Source organism: Thermobia domestica, chromosome 12 (assembly GCF_964235325.1).
Source record: "Thermobia domestica chromosome 12, izTheDome1.hap1.1, whole genome shotgun sequence".
Lineage (NCBI taxonomy): Eukaryota > Metazoa > Arthropoda > Insecta > Zygentoma > Lepismatidae > Thermobia > Thermobia domestica.
Genome location: NC_137465.1, coordinates 231,771,602 through 231,796,061, shown reverse-complemented (window position 1 = coordinate 231,796,061; position 24,460 = coordinate 231,771,602). Strand labels below are relative to the sequence as shown.

Sequence of the window (24,460 nt, the reverse complement as noted above, 5' to 3'; positions counted from 1 at the left end):
AGTTATGAGTCTGGATCTCCCCGCACCACTTGCCTGGCCACCACGAAACACAGACCTCACCACCTGTGATAATGCGGTATGGATGTTCATAAAGAGCATCGTTGCACAAAACTATAACAATACAACTGCCGAACTGACAGAAACTGTGAAACAAACTTTCATTCAAGTTACACCTGCAATGCTCCGCAAAATGTCGCACAGAACCTGGTGGCGTATTTATTTTTATTTATTTATTTATTTTTATTTTATTTATTTATTTTTATTTTTTTTTTTTTTGTCATGAGAATGACGGTAGATAGACTGATCTTTGGGACACTTAATGATTCCTATTTCAATAAAACTTCTCGAAATCATTGTTGTTCATGTCACTCAGTTCTTTCCGTGTAATTATTTACGTACGTTTAGTGGTTTATGTAACTTTTTAGGAATAACGGGACTTTGTGGTCGTTCTGTATATGAAAGCTGAAAAATAACATAATATAGAAATATATGTCTTATACTTTTATTTCTATACGATTTAATACAACTATAACTCAAACATATTCACAATCTGAAGCAAATAACTTTAAAAAATAATATAAATAAGTATCTTTACAATAATAAATAAAACTAGCACAAACAAATATTTGCCTAATACAATTACACAAATTACAAAAAGCAATCTGTTTTGTTATAATTTAGGAAAATATAATAAATATTTTTTCTTAGCTACATACGTGCACTAAAAATGTCTACGTTTTTCCCCTATTGTCCATCAATGTCTATTACTATCTATACTACTTAATCAAATATTTACATACAAAATTTTAAATTTGTAGAAGGTATTATAAAATGTAATTGTATTTATTGTCATGACTACATATATTTCCTTGTTCATAAATACTGATAATTTATATTTCAAACTAATTTTGCAACTACAACTATTATTGATACATGAAAAGTTCTATATTCTTTATCCGGTATGAGAAAATCATCACAGATAGATGATATCTAATATGTATAATTACAAACAGTACATACAGTATAAAATATTTAGAAATAATTTCAGAAATCATGCATATAGAACAAAGTTAAATATACAAAAATTCAACAGTTACAAATTTCTTACTTCAAAGATCAATAATATTTGAATCAAATATGTAATGGTTCCGTAATTTACTTTACCAAAAACATATTTATTTTGCTTTCAAATGAAATTGAAAACATTCGTGTACCAAATATGATTATACTAACAACTTCCTGTTTTTGAAGCAAATAAGTAGAATTTGATACGTTATAGCATGAATAAGGATTTACTCCAAATTTACACAAAACTTTTTAAAAATGAATTTTAAACAAATCAATAAAAACTTGTAAGATTAAGACCGTTTTATAAGTATGCTTATGTTTATGAAAGATGCTTGTTTCGTGAAGTTTTCAGATAGATAAACATGCATACTTGATTTTAAATGCATTATCTGATTTTAAATTCATTGCCTATATGTTTCGAATATTGTAAACCATTTCCAGTTCCGGACACTAATTCCGGTTGAAATTAATTGAAATATTTAGATGTATTATTTGTGTCTTCTAATTGTTGATATCAAACAAAAAGTTTTAAGAAATTCTTAAAACCTATCAATTGTAGAAATTAGTTATGCCTCTTAATTGTCTCAAAGTTAGTCCGAAGGTTACTTATTTTCAATCCTTCATCTCTATTCAGAGTTTGAGTATTTAGCATTCCTTCAAGTACTCACATCAGTCTATTTCAGAAATTCGTCATCTTTCTTTATTTTGCATATACTACTTAATTTAAACATATATCTCCACTGTAATGAGTGTTTCTTCATCTTAATATCTTTTTGGCTGAAGTGTACACACCTTATATGTTTTAAATGTTAACTAGTTACAATATGACAAATAAATTGTACTAGACAAACGAAATGTGAGCAATATCGAAGACAATGTGTATATAGCTTCATTAACCTGTATGAAAAAACATCACAACAATATTCAATTTCCAGAAGTCTATCAAATGATACTTTCACCTCATACTTTTCAAAAATAATTGGTTTTGTCACACAAGATGAGCAAGTGCCGTAGATTTATACTAAGTATGTTACAACCACATTATTAATTAGGTATAATGAACATATTCATAATAATGCAATTTTTCCTTACCTTTACAAAGAAGAATCAAATACAAAGAAGGAAAAACATTTATTCAATAAATAATTTATTTGAAAACGTATTATTTTTTAACCCAACGTTCATATTTTCTTGTTTGTTAAAAACTTGCATTTATTTTTTCTGTTCTATTCTGCATCTTTTAAATTTCCTCTTATCAGCAATCAATATTTATTTGAAAATATTAAGAAATTGTTAAAAAAAAGAATATGCATAATACATACATATGAAGTAAATATGATTACATCACTAAATTTTCGCACTGTCTTGTTTAGTCCCATTTTAATGGTGATAGTTTTAATGCGAAATATAGAACTCAGGGAAAAAAAACTCCTACATAAAAATTATATAAAAAATAATGTACCCATTGATTAAGAAGGCTTAAAGGCATAAATATATTGATTTTTCAATGTTGACGTCTGGAAGTCTTGTCATAATATTGACACTATCAAACCTAATTCACATGATTATTTAATATGTGTTAATTAACTGTAACAATGTTGAATTAATACTTTATATTACCATATCTCATTTGCACATATTGTAACGCTCACATTTCCCATACGTATGCATTAATGATCATCTAATTTCTATATATTATTTACAATTAGTTTAGTGTTAAACCTATTATAAATTTAATCAAAAGAAAGTGTAAATATCAAACACTCAAATTTGTAAAAAGAAAATATAAGAATCACTTACCTCAGACTCTACTCGAAAGGCACTCCTCTCAAAATGATTATTAATTAATTTTGTATGTTAAACAATTTACATAATATTAAGAATAAAAATTTATTTTTGAATTTTGTTGAAAATATTATCAAGAAGAGTGTATTTCCAAAACATGCTAAATCCCTTTGGTAGAATTCTTCAAAATGGCAAAAAACTATATCTTTTTACATTGAATCGCTATCGCAAGTAATATTTCAAACGGAATTTAACACAGAAAATAATGTTTTGAGTAAAAATAACTACAAAATTTAATGTAAGAGGTTCCATTGTATACTCTTCCATATTCAATTCAAAATCGACTTTTTGGATTTAGCATGTTTTAGAAATACACTCCTCTATTTAAAGACCACAGCCTACTTAATTCCTCTCATCTGATGTCCATTATACATATGTAATATATAAACCAAGTTGAATTTCCGGCTATTATTTTCTCAAACACTGATCGCTTATTTTGTTCAAATTTGCCGATTCATTGTGTAACACTTAAAATTATTTTCACTATACTAATTTTTTGTACTTTTAATTTCGATATTTTAATATATACATTTTTTAAGAATAGAAGGTTAGCACATTACCTCTATATACTGAATAAGTATTACATAATTTTAGACCTTCATATTTCAACTTTAATATTTTTAATTGATTCATTTCTCTTCAAACATTATATTTTAATACTTTCTTCGTATGCTAACTTTTAACCAAAATAATTTACATACTAGAACTTTTGCTTACAGTAAAATATTGAAACTTTAATAGCTATGATCACATTAGAAAATACATAAAAGCAATTTAGCTAATTTTTGTACACTACCGACAAGAACAACTTTGTTTTCGATGTATTAAGAAAGACACTATGACAGTAATTGTTAAAATGGGGTTTGAATCATATTATCACAATTATTATTTAATGTCATTTAATGTTAACTGTTGTTAAGTATTCTATTTTTCGCGAACATTAAGTTAAAATCTGTGTGTCATTATCTGTGTACAAATTTGAGAGAATCTAAAATGTATATTTTTAGTAACAAATTAGTTACGAATGTATGTCTTAATATTCTTTGCATAATACCATGTTATCTTAAAACATTCTCATCGTTTCTTATTCTTTACACTACATATTTAATGAAACTGAAATCATAATTTTCATTTACTTTTACCTTTTGCAATATTATTATATGCAATATGTTTCCATCATTATTATAAATAAATTATATTTCACAAAGGTATCTTTCAGTATATATTCTCAATATAATTGACTCAATCTCTTAGTTCTTTGAATCTTTCACTGTTGAACCATTAACTACATTTTGTAATAGTTTACAAAATATGGCAAAAACGAAATTTTAAGACCGCTTAAAATTACACATAATTTAACAAATACATTATTTAGAAAACGCTGCTAAACTAGTTCATATTTTGTTTTAATAAGCTTTTCATTACTTACCACTATATCTAAAAGTCATTTCTAATGTCATACATTTTGGTAATATACTGCTAAACAATAGCAACTTATTGGAATAGTTTATATTTTAAAGCATAGAGGGTTTTGTGAATACCAAAAACTTTAAATATTAAATATTTACCTTTTAAGTACCGAAGAAACACCTTGTAACCACTAAACGATAAGTTGCAAATAAGGAAAAAGATACGAGATAAATAATAATAGTTACGCTAAAAGTACTTATAATGTTGATTTGTAAGCATAAAAGAGATGTACTCTTAAGTACTGAAAAATTACCTTGTAATATAGTCTAAATTTATTTGGAAAAAATTAAAAGAATTACATTGTTAAAAATATAACGACAGCCTTCACTACAATCTTTAATAATATATTCGTGCTTAGAAAATGAATGATTTCGGGGACAATTCTGAAATTCACTGTGACAACTAACACAAAGGAAAGCATGGAAGAAATATTGTTCTTTTGATTAATTTAAAATTAGATCCTACAAAATATAAAAGTAAAAAACGTCAGATGTGAGGATTTTTGTATCTTTTCGCCATATTTTAATTATAATATAATTTATATGCTGCTATAATGTTATATAACTTTTTATAGTAACAATATACTTACAAAATCGCTACTCATTTTTTATAATTTGTTTAATTTCTACATATTATAAATTTAATAGTAATCCTGATTATTTTTAACTTAAAAGTGTTTAATACCTACACAATACTTTTTTTTTGCACCTCGATTTATGAGAAACCTTGAAAAAACCGTAACTTTAATTATTTAATGTTAGTATTGATTTCTTTCTCCTTTATATATATATATATTACATCGTAAAACTTAAATTTTATTATACATGGTGTATCAAAAGTCCGGAGCCAAACCTAAATTCTGTTATAAGTAAAGATACAAAAACCCGAAGAAAATTGTTGTAAATAGGTGTTTTTCCATGTAAAATGGTGGATTTTCCCAATTACGTCAACCATTTGGGCTTTAAACTGATAATGTGTCCTATGTTTAACGAAAAAGCAACATTTCCAGTCTTGCAGGTTGTTCGAACGAAACATAATGGTATGCAAAAATAGCACGTGAAACGTGTACATTGTTATGTGAGAGAACCTAGATCAACTAGAGGCTGTTTGAATGAAGCACAGGAGCATACAGAAATAGCACGTGAAACGTGTACATTGTTATGTGAGAGAACCTAGATCAACTAGAGGCTGTTTAAATGAAGCACAGGAGCATACAAAAATAGCACATGGAACGTGTACATTGTTATGTGAGAGAAGATAGAAAACTCGAGGCTGTTCAAATGAAACGTAAGGGCATGCAACGTAGAACGTGTACATTGTTATGTGAGAAAACCTTGAACGATTTGAGGCTGTTCGAATGAATGATATAGGCATGCAATATGGAATGTGTACATTGTTATGTGAGAGACCCTAGTGCAACTCGAGGCTGTTTGAATGAAACATAAGGGCATGCAAAAATAGCACGTGGGACGTGTACATTGTTATGTGAGGGATCCTAGAACAACTTGAGGCTGTTCGAATGAAACACAAGGGCGTCCGAAATAGGTTGTGGAACGTATACATTGTTATGCGAGAGAACCTAGAACAACTCGAGGCTGTTCGAATGAAACATAAGGGTATGCAAAAATAGCACGTGGGACGTGTACATTGTTATGTGAGAGAACTTAGAAAACTCGAGGCTATTCGAATGAAACATAAGGGCATGTAAAAATAGCACAAGGAACGTGTACATTGTTGTGTGAGAGAACTTAGGACAACTCGATTCCTTGTCCCAACAATGTTGTATTGTTGGTATGATGAGACCCTGAGGAACAGCCAACTAAATTGGAAATTTTACTTCTTCATTTAACGCAGGGTAACTTAGAAATGTGCAGCCCAGACGACTAGTGCAATTGGAAAATTTCCACCATTTTACATAGGAAAAAACCAACGTATTTTCAATAGCTTTACTCTCTTTCCAATTTTTCACGTCTTTACTGATAACAAAGTTTGCCTATGGTCCTGGAATTTTGATACACCCTGCATATAAATTTATATATAATCAAATTTAATGAAAATAATATTAAATTTATACAAAAGTTAAATTCATTTAACTATACTAAGAAGAAATAGGTAAAATCATATCATTAATATTGAAGCTCATTTCAAAGGAAACAGAAAAAAGTCCTCATAAAAATCAATGGCTAAAAGAAATTTTAAAAAGGTGTAGGTACTTAATGCCGTTTTCATAATTATATTTTGAAGCAAATTCAGTAAAAAAAATTTTAAATTAAATATTGAAAATTTCTGTCTTATTACAAAGTCTGGAAAAGTACTTTACACATGACAAGTAACTTGATAAATCCTTTCTGCAATCCTCATGGATTTCTTGATATCACGTGAATGGTCAACCAACGGAGCATCTCTCGCCATAGGAGCAGAGAATCATAGTTTATCATTTCTTCTGTTTTCGATGGACATCTGTATTCAAATACATCGCATTTCCTTGCTCTGTAATGAAACGTCAGAGATTACTTACAACAATTTTATTATAATTTTAGTGTTCAATGGAAAACAATTGTCCAAATATGAAATATACAATCACCAACAAAAATCATTATAACCACCTGCTGCTCTTTGAACAAAGTAGTTGACGTAGGAGTCATAGAACACAGGAGAACCGTTCCTCAGACGGAGACAGGGAGAACGGGAAAAGCCAGTGATACATGAGAGTTTTATCGGGGGTTAGATTCTGATGGCTAGACGGCTGGGGACGACCATCTCGGAAACACCTTGGCTTGTCGGGTGTTTGCAAGCTGGAGTTAACATCTTCTAAAAGTGGGAAAAAGGTAGTGAAACCCCTATAAACCACAAGGCATGAGGAGGCCACAACTCGTAAAAGATGTTGGACATTGTAAACTGTCAAAATTGGTAAAACAGAATCAGATACAAACTATGCCACAACTAACAGGAGATTTCAACAGTGAACAAAGAACGAGTGTGTCTGAGGACACAGTTTATCATCGTACACTGTTAAATATGGACCTCTGCAACCGCTTTTCACATGTGTATCAATGTCAATCGCGCAGAATCCTCGATTACGAAGGGAATGGGACGAACTCATCGTCATTGGACAACCAAGCAATGGCTCAACGTTGCACTGTCCGATAAATCACGATACTGTCTTCATCACATCGATGGCTGAGTTAGAATTCATTGTCTTCCATGGAAAGGACTGCTCTAGATGTGCAAATTAGGACCGCGACAGACTGATGTTGATTCCATTATGATCTAAAGAACTTTCACGTGGTCACTATTGAGTCCAGTAGTGCTTGTAGAGAGCACTATGACGACTCCTAGCTATTATCAAGTCATTCCTGATCATGTACACCCCTTCATATTTTCAGCTGAGAATGGTATCTTTCACTAGAACAATACTACTTATAATAAAGACAACTTTATGCTGCAGTGGTTCGAGGAAAACAGTAGTGAATTTCAATTAATGCAATGATTCCCAGACTCACTCGATCTGACCCAATTGAACACCTTTTGGATGCTATTGAATGTTAGATCTTCGCTCATCGCCTTCGCCCTCTGCTGAATTTACATCAATTAAGCGACTTGCATGTGTACATGTTTCGCACCATACTCCAACCATCTACCGAGATCCTATTGCTACCATGTCAAACCCCGTTGCTTCTGTCCTGAGTAAAAAGTGGGGCATACTATGGGGTGGTGAGTGTACAAAAGTGTAAATCTTCGTGTGTAGTTTATGAGAAAAACGAGCAAAAGACTTTTGCAAACCTCAAACTTGAAGCTATACAATATAAGCACCATCTATTAAGATAAAGCTGATTCTAAAGTAGGCGCATACATTAATCAAACATTTCATTATAGCAAAGATAATAAAGAGTACAGAAACAAGATATAGCCAAACGATATGATTAGCACTTATACTTCAATTTTTTAAACTATAATATTGTCCCACGATAAGACATAAAAGGGTTATTGAAAAAAACGTCCCGGTTTTGGATCGCCTGGTAAATATTTGTTTCTCGGTTGACGACATTGTTTTGTATTGTTGCTCTACCAACAAACATTCCGATTGTCGATTTAGTCTGAATTCCTCACATTTCTTCAGTCGGAAGAAAGTTGTGCACCAACTGTCAGGCGACTTCGCGCGGTTCTAGGGCGAAAAGAGGCACCGAATGAATCAACAGTTCGCAGAGTTTTTGTGGCCTCATTTAATTGGAATGGACACTCTAGAGTTGTGGATTCAGCAGGATGGTGCACCTGCATTTGCTGCCCCCCAAAACAATCCAATTGCACAAAGATTGCCTGGATTGCCTCATTTCGCGTAATGCTGCCCAGTAATGGCTTCAGAATCCATGCGACTTTACTCCTTGTGACGTTTTCTTTTGGATACTCTTAAATCAATTGTGTATGTCAATAAACCCCGTTCCATCCGTGAATTAAAGGAGGAAATTCGGCTAGTCGTCGACAAAATCCAAGTGGAAACGTGTCAGGCACCATAGCGAATTTCACGAACAGAGTTATTGCATGTCAGCGTAGTAGAGAAAGTCATATGCCCGACGTCATTCACCATACCTGAAATCGGAATGTGTGAAGAACACGTCTATAAATTATGTTAGTGTATTTTGAAAAAATAAAGTTCATAATTTGATGTAACAAAACTGGAGCGCTTTTCGAATAACCCTACAAGTTATCAATACCCACTGTTTTACAAAATGCTTTATCAACCATGCTAATCTATATTTTTTAGCCAATCTTTTATTACAAGCTATGAATACGCACTGCTCTACAAAATGCCTTATCAACCGTGATACCGTCTATTATTCTTGTAGTCAATCTTTTTTACAAGCTATAAAAAAATGCTTTGTCAACCGTGCCATCATTTATCATTCTTTTTAGCCAATCTTTCTTACAAGCTATGAATACGCACTGCTATACAAAATGCCTTATCAACTGTGCTATCGTTTATTGTTTCTTTTAGCCAATCTTCACTACAAGCTATGAATACGCACTGCTTTACAAAATGGCTTATCAAGCGTGCTATCGTTTATCATTCCTTTTAGCCAATCTTTATTACAAGGTATGAATACACACTGCTTTACAAAATGCTTTACCAGCCTTGTTGTCGTTTATCATTCCATTTGGCCAGTCTTCACCACAAGCTATGTATACACATTGCTTTACAAAATAACTTATTACAATTGTGCCATCATTTCCTTCTTTGAACCCGAAATTAACATTTATATAGTTTGTTACATGTATTTTTCCTATCAATAGTAGCAGTTCAATATTTTATTTGACTTTGACCCAAGTATCGTAGTTGCTAACATATTTGCGTTTGGTTAAGCTTTCCCGGATTCGATTGCCGTTGAGGATACTCGGTCGAAAACATAAAAATCATTTTCAGGTCAGACACCTTTAGTGAGGTTTTCCTCATTTGCACAGGCAAATCCCGGGATGATACTTATCAATATGAACCCCCAGCCGCTTCCCTTCCTCCTCATTCCGTTTTCCCTTCCCAATACTCCAGGTAATATGGTCACCAAGGTATGGGCTAACATAGTCATAGTTGCCGCAAGCCCTAAATTCTCATTTCTAATTCTAATTTTCATCGACTATTTGACGAAGTCCAAAGAGCACCAACTTTCATGCCTCATAACTCATGAACTAAAGCCTTGCTTCATAGTATTTATTGTGCATATTAAAATCATCAAGGTCTACCATTATGCCAAAATTGGTCAAGGCCAGATGAGTCTCATCGATTACATTCAATATACAGGGTGTTAATGAACTCCACCGAGAAATTATAGGAGGTAATTTCTAACATCAAAATGTGAAAATAGTTGTTCACATGGACCTGTCGGAGAAAGTGCAGTTTCAGAGCTGGGACCGTAAAATTCATTGCGACACATGTCATGTCGAACACAAAGAACCGTGAAGTGGCAATCCATATCGGCTTAAACGTAGTCACATATACTTCATCCTAACGTACAGATTTTAACATGTGCCATGGATTCATAGGATTCCTTACATGCCATAAATGCCAATATGCTCTTAAGATGATCCCCGGATATAATCGGACTTAAAGGTGAGTCCAAAGTAAGCAAAAACTAAGCCTTGACATCAGTGTACGCAGAATATGTCGACATGAATTAGGACTGATAAGAACCACCAGCTTTACTGTTCCTTGTGTTCGGAATGACGAGTGCTGCGATATTCCCTTTTTCACGATTTTGGACAGCCCTAGCTTCGAATGAACACATACATCTCTTTTTTGTTCTCTTGTGAAGAATGACTTCTTTCAGTTTTCCGTTACTCCGACCTGATGCCACCTTGCCGCGATATTTTTAGCAAGAAGGTGCCCCACCGCACTATGCACTGCGGGAATGCTTGGATCTGCATTTTCATTGACATTGGATCGGTCGCCGAGGCCCTTTGAGGTGGCCAACCCGGTCGCTGGACCTCACTTTCTTGGATTTTTTATGGGGACACTTAAAACACCTGGTGCATCAGAAGTTTCGGGATGTTGCACACCTACAGGAACGTATTCAGGACGCCTGTGATAGCATCACCCCCGCTGTGTTGTTACGGGTTCAGGAGGACTGGATTAAGAGACTCCGGTTGTGTGTTGCAATGGACGGGCAACATATGGAGCACATCCTGTAGGTGGGACTTTGGGGCGTCATAACTTTGGAACGGGACATGATAAAGTGTTTCTGTTGCAGAACTGCATTTCCCCTGCAAAAAGCAGTGTTAATTGATGTGTCACATGCCTACCTTCCCATTTGAAAAATTAACCTAAATCCAAGATGGCGGCCATCAAGATGGCCGCCATTCACCACGCAAACATCAATCGGTAGCTTTTTTACCCAAGTCCGCCCTCCGCTAGTCAGATTTGCTTTAATCATGTTTGTTTACAAAATAATCCACTGTACTAAGACTTATGAATCACCCTGTAGTTCAATAGTAGGAAAAGAGACAGCGGACAGTACGCTGAAAAATCACGTAACCTAGATCCATTCAGGAAGAGGTTAATGTAATTTCTAAGTACTAAAATTAGGTGAAATGTGGACTTCCTACAACTTAAAGTGGAATCCCAAACATATGACCTATTTGAGTTCAAACCCAAGCATTCTCGACAAAAGACAAAATCATTTATAGCTACGACAGAGCTCTGACAATTAGAAACAAAATTGGGTTATCGCCGGACCAATTTTAGGAAATTTATCGGGTTAATTGGAGAATTTATTTAAGTTTGTGAGAAAGAATGAGTACAAGGGAGGTAAGGGGAATAGTAAAAGTTAAGAACAGTGTTGAATTCAGACATTTTCACCCGGGGGGGAATGTCAACTCCTCGGGGGGGAGGGTTGTTTTTCCGTATTTTTGCAAGAAAGCAGCATATTTAACAATTCTATTCACATGCACATCTTAGCTAATATTGAGACTAATTGCTGAAAAATATTCAATGTGAGATTATATATTTAAAAAAAAAACAATCGTTTAATTTTATCTAAAACAATAAATAAAGAGTGGCAAAAATATTTTAGACTAAACTTTAACTGCTATTTACAGTAGCTATTTTAGTTATTTTCCCCTATATTCAGTAGTTCCTGTTTGTTACTAATGTAGAAGTTTTTTAAATTAACTCAGATTTTTTTTGTTCTAAAACAAACATACATAGGAATATCTTAACAAAAAGTAACCATTCTTTCTCACACTTCTGATTCTAAATCAAGTATATTAGCCTTGGTTTCTTTACTGCATACACATCAATAGTTTAGTTTACGAAATCTTCAGAAGGATTAGTGCCGTGTCGTGGAAAATCAGCGCTTGGGGCGAGAGTATACGACGGCACCCCCGTACATATGAGTGAGGTCTACAGACCATCCGCGAAAGGTGAAAAAAATTTTAAAAGTACTCGTAAATCCTGCTTTTCCTTGATTTTGAGCACTTTTTATTACATTTTTCCTTTCATTTTATATATGTGCACATGTGTTTCATTGCCTCTTTTTTCTTTCCTTCTTTTCTTTTCTTTTTCCCTCCCGAATCGTCCGCCCCTTTCTTCGGTACCCGGGTCCGTCGCTCCGTTTGCCCCTTCTTCGTCACCTTCAATAGCAATCTTTTACTTATATACTACTATTATATTGATAAATTCTATATAAATATTTAACCCAGGAGGGATAACTGTTCCTCCCTGATCCCTCTAAATGACGCCCTCTGAATCTCACCCTTTAACTGACTTATTTTTAGTTAAAGAAAGGTGTGTTTACTTTAACAATCGTAAAACATATTTACGTCTGTTACTTCGGATGCGAGAAATGAGATTTAGACGCTGTATTTCAAATAATGCAAAAACTGTACATTTAAGAACTGAAGTCTGCTGACATCAGAGATCATATGGAATGATCGAAAGATCTTCCCTATCTTTCCTTTCCTATCTCAATCTGTGCTAGTACTACATACTAATATATAATATAGGGCGAGAGTATAGTACCTATTAAAATACAAACCTTTCTTCAACAGTTGACAATTTCATGTTCTGCCAAACTGCGTCATAGCATTAAGAAATAGAGGTTTTATTGACTATTTGGTATTCTATCTTAGATGTTACATGTTTAATATTTATATAGAATGGGTCTGCGTCATTTATATGTATATTGAGAGATCGGATTTCGTCCGCACGTGCGGAAAGAAAAACAAATAATTGGGTGAAGTAATTTCTACATTTGTGACTGAAATTTTGGGAGTTTCTCCGGGGGGGAATGAATTTTCTTCGGGGGGGACATTCCCCCCCGGGCTACCCCCTGAATTCATCCCTGGTTAAGAAAGTCGTTGTATTTGTTGATTGTTTGTTATGTTGTTAACGGCACTGTATGTGGAGACGGATGGACTATTTCGCGGAGAGGTACACTTTTTTTACTATACGGATCCATAATTTGTAAAATGTACAGAAAAAATTGGCAAGTCTTTAATTTGCCTATTTCATGTCAAGAATAGAACCCAACCAACCCCTGCCGGGCTTCTAACCCGTTCCTACTACTACTATTACTACTCTTACTCCTGCTTCTACTACTACTAATACTTAAACTATGGATCCGTATTAAATTAATACTGCACGCCTAATGTAACGTAATCTAGCATAACTTAATGTAATCCAACAAAATATAACCGAATGCAATACACTTTTGGGCTTTTTTTCAGTTTTCAAAGTGGCCCGGCGATACGGCACAAATGCTGCAAGATTAGTTGACAAATTGAATTCAATTTATATTGGCGTGTTTCGTATATTATTTCCACTCTTGTATTTGTACGTAATTTTACACGTTCTTATAAACTAAATTTAAGCCACTTACCTATCTTGTCCCCTAAAAGTAGCTTCCATATACGACAGCAGACGTGCTCCTTCAGTTGTATTAATCAGTTGAGACGTCAAGTAGCGATAATTTCCATTAAAACTGAAAGAATACAACGTGAGTTATTAGTAGTGCTTCAAATACTATATTCGTTAATTATAATCCCGTTCCAAAAAAGTGTCATATTATTCTTTAAGAATGTCATATGTATACAGTATCGGATTTACGTATAAGCTCGACAAGCTATAGCTTAGGGCCCACACTCTTTTGGAGTGGCCCAAAAATTTAAAAGAAAAGACTGGACGCTATTTTTGTAAGATAAAAGGTAAATAAAATGAAATCTACATACAACAAAAGTGTGCTTGTATGATGAGTAATAGGGCCCCTCCTGGTAGCTGCTCCCTAAAATGTTAATTGACAAAGATTAGCTGTATATATATAAACCGATTACCTTCAAAAGGTTAGGGTCTCATCAGACCTGAATTCAGCTCTGTATGTATTCACATATTAGAATGTCAGATGAACAACTAATTCATAAAAATACATTGAAACCAGATTAGACTTCCACTAGTATTATCGGATAGCTGGGTCATCTTGTTTTCTTTTTCATAAACACAACTAAAGTATTTGCTGAGCAAAATAATATATTCACATAAAAAGAACTACATAAGTGTTACAGTTTCGCCAACTAACCCTTGGCTTCATCAGACTCTAACTAATAGTGTCTGTTAAAGTCAAGTGTTAGTTGGCGAAAATCTAACAGCTATGTAGTTTTTTTACAATTATATGGAGAAGTATCTTGCTATTCTCTTTGATACACAGGCGGCTAATGAGAGAAATCACACTGATAAAAATTAGTATGTGAGAGAAGAAGAAAAGTAAAGAAAAGCTGAAAGAAGAAAACTTTCTTAATGTACTGATTGCTATATACAACAATTAATGCATTTGACAATCTTTATACCTTAGTTTCAATAATTAATGCATTTAATAATCTTTATTCCGTTAATTTCAACAATTAATGTATTTGATATTCCCTTTGTTTCAAGTGATTGGAACTTAGTAGTGAGCACCCTCATGAGCCGCCTGTGCTTTAAAAGAAACAAAAATTTTCTTTGGTTTTGTTTTAGTCGTTTCTCTTTCAAATATATTCGGAGATCGTGGCATGGTCCTGCAGTCCAGTACTCTTGTATGCAAACTAGTGTGGTGGAAACGCCTTCTAATGTAAGGATAGTTCTTGCATGGTGGCCTGTGTACCAGCAAAATTCTTCTAATTCAAGCCTTGGTCGTGGTTATAAACCCGCGTTAGCAGGGGCTCGTCCTTTATAACTTGGGTATTGCGTTTAACACCAGCTGATATGGCCGTTTCTCATACAGGAAGATTAGGTTTATGAAGAATGTTTGAAAAACAAGTGTATATTTGAATCCTTCTCTCTTTAGGACGCGGTTTTTACGAAAGAAGGGTGATAAGACCTCTGTTGAAGCCAAGTGACAAACTATGTTACAAAATTATTTTTAAATAGTTCAGCCTTTTCCCGTAATGATAAGATAAAGAACATCAAAAATATTTTAGAAATTTCACCTTCTTCCCCTTAGAATTGGATTTTTTTATGCTGGGGCACGTTTTCGCTTATTTTTAATAAGGAATTTATCTTCTAAATCTCATGTCCCTAATTTGGGGGAGGGGCTCCTGAGATATTCTATTTTAGGTATAAATTTACACCCCTTAGGATCCGTACTCTATTCAAATTAACATAATAATAATTATCCAATTCGAGGTAAGAAGTGACGGACACTCACGAATTAAGAAGTTGAAGCACCAAGGAAGAATAATCCAATTCAACTAATAGGTATGTAGTGTTGGGTATTGAATAGTGAGAGATACCAGAGTTGGCAACGAATGACTTATGTTCTAACGCCAGGTACGTCGAGTAGTAGAAAAGAAAGAAATGTCTTTACCTGTGGTTATGCTGAATTTGATAATTGCAATGAGAAGTTAATTCATGTTACGAAAGATTGTGATTTTAAGATAAGAGTATGTCATTACTCGTCAGTGCATTTAGATTATGTTAAAGCTATTAATGGAATAAATAAGATAAGGGGTTAATACAAGTTTATGGTAATTACTGGTAGTAATTTAGTTATTTCGATTAGTACCTGAGCAGTGCAACTAGCTGTGCTCAATCCTTGATTAGTCCTGTTTTTACTTTCACCAATTTGGCGACGAGGTATTAAAAATCCACGGGCAGGCAGATACAAGATGGATTATAAGTTTCAAGAATCACAAAAAGATGGAAGTACCGCACGGATACCGCCTAGTGATAACATCTTATGGATTAAATCCGAACTACAGAAGCGAGATATCCTCATTCGTTATTTGGTTAGGGATGTATGTTACCTGAAGAGAATTATTTTGCAGCAAAAAGGGCAAACCTATGAGTGTTTCCAATGCTATCAGAAGTCGTACATCTCAGCCAAGCGGTGTAAATATTGTCTCCTCAGTCATGGTGATAAGATATGTCCTGCAGCAAATAAACTTTGTTTCAGATGTCAATTACCGGGACATTTCGCATATGTTTGTCCTTTCCTTTCTAAGCAATCGCCTATGGTAAATAAATCTACTCCGGTATGTCAAGGAATAGATCACAGAGGAAATCAACAGCAGGAGGTATCAACTAAACCAGAGAAACAATCGTGTTTATTATTCAAGAATGATAAGGAAATACATGTACCGCACTTCTTTACCAACTCGATTTCAACTTCGAATGACGTACATCTAAAATGTCTACCGCAAACAGTAGCTAATAATAATACGAAATCAAGAGAAGATATTCTAGTTGACGAAATTCAACTCTCGTCTATAGATGAGGAAATAAATGTACATAAGCGGAAGGAGGAGGTTCTCAAGAAGAAGAAAATACATCAAAATCACCAATTAGTGACGAAAGAACATCGCAAAAACATGGCAGTCAACTCGATTCAGACTCAAGGGATAGATGAATTAGCACTGAAACTTAAACAACAGATAGGCAGCAAACAGTCTACAGAGGCGAAAGAAGCTTTTCACTCACATGAACCTGAACAGATATCAATGCTGAAATCGAAGAAAGAGGCAAAACACATTAAGAAGAAGAAGAAACATTCGCGGAAGAGGTTTCATAAAATATGAGGATATTTCATTCTTGTAATTCTCGATGTTTCGGCAGTCTGATTAAATAGAAGCAGTCCTCTCACACATATCGCAAATTGCAATATTCTCTGGTAGTGTTGGTTTATATCAAAGTTGGAGTTCGTGTCCAGTGGGAAAATAGATGTGGTCACATATAAAAAATCAAATATAAACGAGGGTAATGTTATTGGAAATAAAAGTTTAAAAGAAAAGAAAAGAGGGGAATGTTGTTGGGTATTGAATAGTGAGAGATACCAGAGTTGGCAACGAATGACTTATGTTCTAACGCCAGGTACGTCGAGTAGTAGAAAAGAAAGAAATGTCTTTACCTGTGGTTATGCTGAATTTGATAATTGCAATGAGAAGTTAATTCATGTTACGAAAGATTGTGATTTTAAGATAAGAGTATGTCATTACTCGTCAGTGCATTTAGATTATGTTAAAGCTATTAATGGAATAAATAAGATAAGGGGTTAATACAAGTTTATGGTAATTACTGGTAGTAATTTAGTTATTTCGATTAGTGCCTGAGCAGTGCAACTAGCTGTGCTCAATCCTTGATTAGTCCTGTTTTTACTTTCATCATGTAGTACTATAGACGGTGTATAAAATATTAGTTTCAAAGATCGGGAACATCGCGAATGGCCACCAGATGGCAGTAACGTCAGTAGTTAGGAATTCAACCTTGGTCGTTATCAATCAGTTGTGAAGCGAGAGAGAGAGAGAGTCAGCACATTGCCGGAAGATCAAGAAACACACATAATGCCTCGTCGTCGCATTAGACAACATTACCAGAATTTGACAGTGTTCGAAAGCTGCCGCATCGTGGGGTTGTGTGAGGTCGGCTGGGGGGTTCGTGCGATTGTCGTACATGTGGATCATTATGATGTCACCGTACCCGGATATTTGGATCAGTGGATACGTAGTAGCATTAACGCACGACGTGAAGTTTCCGCTCGACCACGACAGGTCACAACATGGGAGATTGTCGCATTGCGAATGAAGCTTTATTTAACCCTGTAATGTCCGCACCTCCCATTCGGACATAAATAGTGGACTCTCTAGAGCACCTTGCGTCATCCCGCACCGTGTCTCGACAACTGATATCAGTTGGAATGCGGATCCACCGTCCCCTGTGTATGTTGCCATTAACATCAGTGTATAAACGATAGCGTGTGGAATGATGTGACACTCGGTAGTAAGGAATCCTCATAAATGGTAACGGCACGTGTTAAGTGATGAGTCTCAATTCTGCATTACCGCAGATCACTATTCTGTGCGTGTGTGACGGTACCAAGGAGAGGAGTTGCATTCAACCAATGTTATCTAACGGGACACTGGCGGTACTTCCTGGCTATCATGGTACGGGGAGCCATCTCATTTGACTTCGGTCACCTGTCGTAGTAATTCACGAAAACCTGACCACACAGTGATATATGTGTGAGATTCTGAGTCCGCATGCATTACCCTTAATGCGAGAGCACGGTAGTACAATCTTTCAACAAGATAACCGCATCAATGCATGTATCCTTGACTTAGAGAGTGCTACAACCTACTATAGGTATTACGCTCATACAACTAAATCTCTGTCGGATTGATCTGATATTGTAATCATTATAATAAAGTTATGTACCCTTAGGACTCGTGAAGTTTCATTCTATCGTCTCTGTAAATCAATGTTAAAACAGCAAGTTCTAATGGGCTTCTCACTTTTGGTTATAGTAAATAGTTAAGAATGAAGGTAAAATGCATTGAAGGAATAGTTAAAGGATTGCAAGGAACAGCTTCTCGCTATCTGTTACTGATTTTTACTGTATGGTGATAAATGTTAAAACAGAAAATGGTTGATTTCTACCAGACTTACAACTGGAATATCGCCTCCATCAACTAACCCTACTCCTTTCTTTGACCCTCAATATTCTGTCCAAAATTGATGGTTCTCCATCAAGTAGCTGCTAAAATTTATTTGTCTCCCGGACGGAGAGACGGGGTAAATATATAAAGACGTTTCGGTAAGCGAAACTCATTAATAACCATACACTAACTAACTAACTAACTAACTCTATGGCCTATGGAACCCGGAGGTTCAATGCCGCGTTCACAAAAGCTCTCCACTGACTTCTATCCTTAGCTAACTGCATCCAGTTTCTACTTTGTACTCCAATCTCTGCAGGATCCATCTTAATATTGTCCTCCCATCTGCGTCTAGATGTTCCTAATGGTCGTTTTCCGATTGGTCTTCCAGTCAAGACTTTGAAAGCGTTTCTACTTTCTTCCATTCTAGCTACATGACCTGCCCACCTAAGCCTCCTAGACTTGACGACCCTAACAATGTTGGGTAAACCGTATAAACTATGTAGTTCCTCGTTATGAAGCTTCCGCCATTCCTCATTCTCGTTCCTCTTGGGTCCCAATATTCTCCTCAGGATCTTGTCCTCAAATACTTTCAGTCTATGTTCTTCCCTCAGAGTAAGTTACTATGTTTCGCAACCATACAAAACAACAGGCATGATTATCGTTTTGTATATTTTAAGCTTCAAATTCCTCGACAGAATTCGTGACGACAAGAGATTTTGAACCGAATGGCAACACGAATTCCCTGCTTTTAGTCGACAGTTAATTTCTTCGTGGATATGATTTTCCTCTAGCTTTTTGTAATGTATTGATATTTCTTACTGTCTGGTTTTTCCTTAAGCTCACTCTCACTTTCCTGAATTTTAGTACGCTAACGCTCTCGTCTTTGGTGCGAGCTGTCCCGAGTTCGACTCCAGATGGGAACACTCGATCGAAAAATTGGAAAAGCCTTATCAGACCAGCCATCCTAAGTGAGATTTTACTAAGTTTTCCTCATTCACACCAGGCGAATGCTGGAATGCTACCTAACATATAGGTCCCAGGTCGCTTCCTTCCTTCCCTTTCCTCGGGTAATGTGATCGCCGACGGACGCCATCCCACATGCGTGACGGGCTAACATGGTCTTAGATGCCGAAAGCCCAGAATTCTAATTCCTAATTCTAATCCTAAACTGAATTTCAGTAGATAACTTAAAGATAATGAAAAATATCAAAAATATAATAAGTGAGCCAAGTAGTATTTACAAACTAATTGTTTCCGAGCATTTTTCTTAGAGACCAGAAATTTTGGTACGCAGTGTGAGACGTCATAACTGGCGCACACCTAAAGGTCCTATTCGGTTTGCCATAAGGACCAGATTGTGTCATGTGATCAGGTCAAAAGTCACATTACCTGCTATATCGAGTCTGGAGATTCCAAATCCAGATGTGAGATATTTCAAGCGTGTAACCTCCGCGTGGGTTTGCCCTGTGTAATTTGCAGAAAATGCATATACTTTATCATTATTATTGGTTTTACTCAAACAACTTAACTTTCAACAATGTTCTAACCATATTTACCTTACGAGCTATACATCATTTTTAAGCTCTTCACCATGCCTTTGCAATAAGCTTTCAATTTGCCATCTTCTTGTTATAGTTTTTGAGATATGTGGACGACTTCATTTTTTCATTCATTTTTTACTGACGTTCATATTTGGTTCGTGATTTTTTGACTCTATTCCATCCATTTTAGGACAATTTCTTTTTTGAATGTAGACTCTACATAGTCTGATAGTCTGTTTTATATTTAATGTAATTTTCAGATATCTCCCTCTTTTGACTTTTTAGGTAAGTGGAGGAATTTGTTGATTTTCCATTGACCTAAATGTTAATTTTCCGTGCTTTTTCTGATTATGTTTCATCTGTTTTATTAAAATTTATTTTTCGAATATAGAATCTACACAGTCTCTTCTACATTTAAACTGAATTTCAGCCATCTCCCCTAAAGTCTGTTTACATTATTGCAATCGGATAGGGCCTTTACACACTATACGAAAGATCTTGTAAACAATTATTAGTTCATCATATAGGCTAATAGCATTTCGTAGATACAACCTGGCTTACTTTCCATATCTTTAATATTCTCCATTGTCCCTAATGCAAGTTAATCAGTATAATTCAAAAAGAGTTAGGGTAAATTTAGCGAACCATTAAAATCACTTCAAAAATTCTTGTTGGACGAATACACAAAAATGTTTATTCATTAAATACACTTATAATACAGTTCCTTCCATATGCAGCCTTTCTTCTACTACTCAATGTTGCAGAGAGAAGACAAAACGCGGAGATATTCCTGAAAACTTTCACATGTAGTTTTCTCAGCAAACAACCGTCTGGAAACTTCTTTTTTTATTATTTGGTGCAGTGTTATAGAATGCTCCACGGAAGCAGTCTGGCGGTTGTCCAACACGAATGGCGCCATGTAACTAGAATATTGTCTTTCGAACAGGCCAAGTTAAGCGTATGGATTTTGTTACGAGAGATAGATCCCGAGGGGAAGAAAGGATTATTTTCTTTTCATCCTTACGTATGCTTTGCCTAATCCTGCTATTTTTAGTTTTCCACCTAAGCTATTGTTGTCTAACTTTTACTCCCTACTTAGGAGAATTGAGTATTTTTCTTTAATGAACTTTCAAAATTAAATAACTTAATTACTTCCAACTAATTCTATGGATAATGACATAAGATTATTTATCGCCGCAGAAACAAAAACTCGCCTCTGGATCTTACTTTGTATCAATTCATTCAATCGTTCTAGTAGATCTTACTTCATATTACTTCAATCAATCCAACCAGTGTATCCCTTATTAATTCAGTCAAACCAGGCAGTAAATCTTATCCTGTATTAATTCAACCAATGACGTCAGTGGATCTTATCATTTATTAATTTAACCGATCCCGCCAGAAGATCTTATACTGACATGAAATGTGATTTCTAGTTTCATGTCCCATGGAAGATGTTGTCCATTATAAAATCGTGTAACCATGGATCTTATCCTGTAGTAATACAACCAATCTCATCAGTGAATTGTATTAATTCACTAAGTTAACAATGTATTCATTCAATTAATCCCGCCACTGAATACTGTTCTCTATTAATTCAATCATCCGCCGGATTATTTTATTCTGTGTTTATTTAATCAATCCTGCCAGTTGATCTTACCCTAAATTAATTCAATTAATCCTGCCAATAGATCTTAGCCTAAATTAATCCTGCCAGTAGATCTTAGTCTAAATAATTTCAATTAATTATGCCAATAGATCTTAGTCTAAATTAATTTAATTAATCCCGGCAGTTGATCTTAGCCTAAATTAATTCAATCAATCCTGCCAATGGATCTTAGCCTAAATTTATTTAATCAATCCGCCAGTGAATTTAGGCTAAATTTATTTAATCAATCCCGCCAGTGGATCTTAGCCTACATTAATTTAATCAATCCTGCCGGTGGATTTTATCCTGTATTAGTTTATGCCAATAGATGTTATTCTGTATTAATTCAATTCATCTGACTAGTCAGAAAGACCGAATCGGAATACACACAAGCTGAAATGTCAATATACACATTTTGATGCACACAATACTTCACGTAAAACAATTATTATTGATGCACATTGCATTACATTATTAACTACCGTAAATATATTAAATTTTGTAGGACGTAAGCAAGTAATTCTAGAATGTTTTGCAATGTATTTCGAAGAAACAAACTCCTTTTCGGAAATCCAAAGGAGGACAATTGTCTCCTCTTACACCCACTGCAGATGCCCATGTCGCTAGTATATCTTATCCTGTATTAATTAAATCCTGCTACTGTTAATTCAACAAATCCGGCTAATTTATCTTATCTTTATTAAATCAATCAATCTCGCCAGTGGATCTTATTCTGTATTAGTTCAATCACATCTGTCAGTGGATGAAACATTTGAAATGAATTTTTGAACACAGCTAGTATTTGGTTCGACAGTAATGGGGGAAAAGTTCAAATTTTTCACAAAGGATACTGTCATAAACGTATTCTTGCAAAGAACGTAAGCAAACACGAAGTTCTGGAGACAAAGCCTCCAGCTAGCCGGAGGCCAGTATTAAATAAGAGCGAAGCAGTGTTTACCTCGGTGCGATAAAAATAAAATCAAGGAAGGGAATCTAACAAAACCGTTCAAAAATGTAAAACTGGTCAAACGAAACAATATTCACCTCTTTAAGTGCAAACAAAATGAGGAGGGAATTGCATAACTCTTCAGAGTAAGAACTTAAAAGAGCCCAGTTTTACGAGTATATACTTTTCTTGAGTAATAAAGTGTTTTGTTACGTTTTCCAAATATATATTACGAAAGTTCAATGTTTTAGCATTTTTAATAAGTGAGAATTTTAGGCCTCTTGTAATTTTCACATGTGATATATATACGTATATACTTGAAATTCTTGCCTTAAAGTGAACTGGATAACAGGACCGCGCCCCCGGACTCGACTAACCAGTAAGTTTACTACCAAAGATTATTACCAAGATAGGACATAATACCTCTATGTTTGTATCCAATATGTGTTTATTCACAGAATTTGATCTTTGGAAAATTTGGGACTGTTCTGACAAGACTAGAGGAAGATATTGGATTTTTCTTTGAGGGACAACAAATCTTCTAATGATAATCTAATCTTTAAGTTTTACGTCCCAGTGTTATGCTGGCGAGGCTAAAAGAGACGATGATGATGAGAAATTAAGGAAATTGTAGAATGAAGAAAGTGGGAGAACCCCAAGAAAACCCCGCGCATGGTGTTTGTCCACCACAAAGTCCACTTGACGCGCTGGTATCGAACCAGGGACCCCATACACCAGAGATGAACAATCTATCACTGATCCACCGCGGCCCTCAAAACCTTCTAATGATTTCAACCATAACAGCCGAGCCGAGCCGAGCCGAGCCTGTCCCAGGTCGTTCACCAAATATAACAATATATATAAATATTTATCCCTCAGTTGATGGGCTACTTGTCCAATAAATTTTGTTCGGATTCTGCCAGTAGTTATCGAGAAATTTCGTAAAGACATTCAAGTTGAGCCTAGCCCGGTCTGTTCCTGACCGTACTTAACCACCAAATACAAGCTTTACCTCTTAGACGATGGACTAGGCCTACTTGTCTTCCAAATTTCGATCACATTCAGCCAGTAGTTACGAACCACATATCTGGAGTAAAATCATAAGCTTCCATGTGGTTACGCCGCGGGCCGGGTGCTAATAAAGGAGTTCTGGTAAACCAAGCTCGTTAAAAACATGAATATCGATTTATCGCCTGGTTCTATATGCAACCCCAATAACCTCAGTGTTACACGGGTTGCCTAGGATGTTTAATTGTATATAAAGAGTAAGTAAATACCGTAAAAAGAATAACAAAGTGTAAACAAATTCAGAAAGAAACTCGACTGACAGAAATAATCTTAACGAAAATAAAAAAAAGAAAAAGAAAAAATGAAATGTTTACTCACCTAAATTGCGTCCTTCCACGTTTCAGTTTTACACCAACTGAAGAAATCAACTGTTAATATCTGTCACATTGGCGACTCGAGAAGCTCGCCGCTTTCATAGACAAAAGCCAAAACCAAGTAGACCATTGTTGAATAATACGGTATTTACTTACGGAAAAGGACAGAAAT

At 34.9% G+C, this 24,460-nt stretch overlaps 1 protein-coding gene across 1 annotated transcript in view; it reads right to left on the bottom strand.

Annotated features, from left to right (window-relative positions):
• Nucleotides 1–486: 486 nt before the first annotated feature.
• LOC145667118 (uncharacterized) overlaps nucleotides 487–24,460 on the bottom strand; it is a 63,986-nt gene continuing 40,012 nt past the window's right edge. Inside the window, exons 4-5 of the mRNA XM_081734861.1 lie at nucleotides 13,749–13,850; nucleotides 487–6,873 (exon numbers count right to left, since the gene is read on the bottom strand). Coding sequence (XP_081590987.1) covers nucleotides 6,741–6,873; nucleotides 13,749–13,850 — 235 coding nt within the window. The 3' untranslated portion in view covers nucleotides 487–6,740. The remainder of the gene's footprint in view (nucleotides 6,874–13,748; nucleotides 13,851–24,460) is intronic.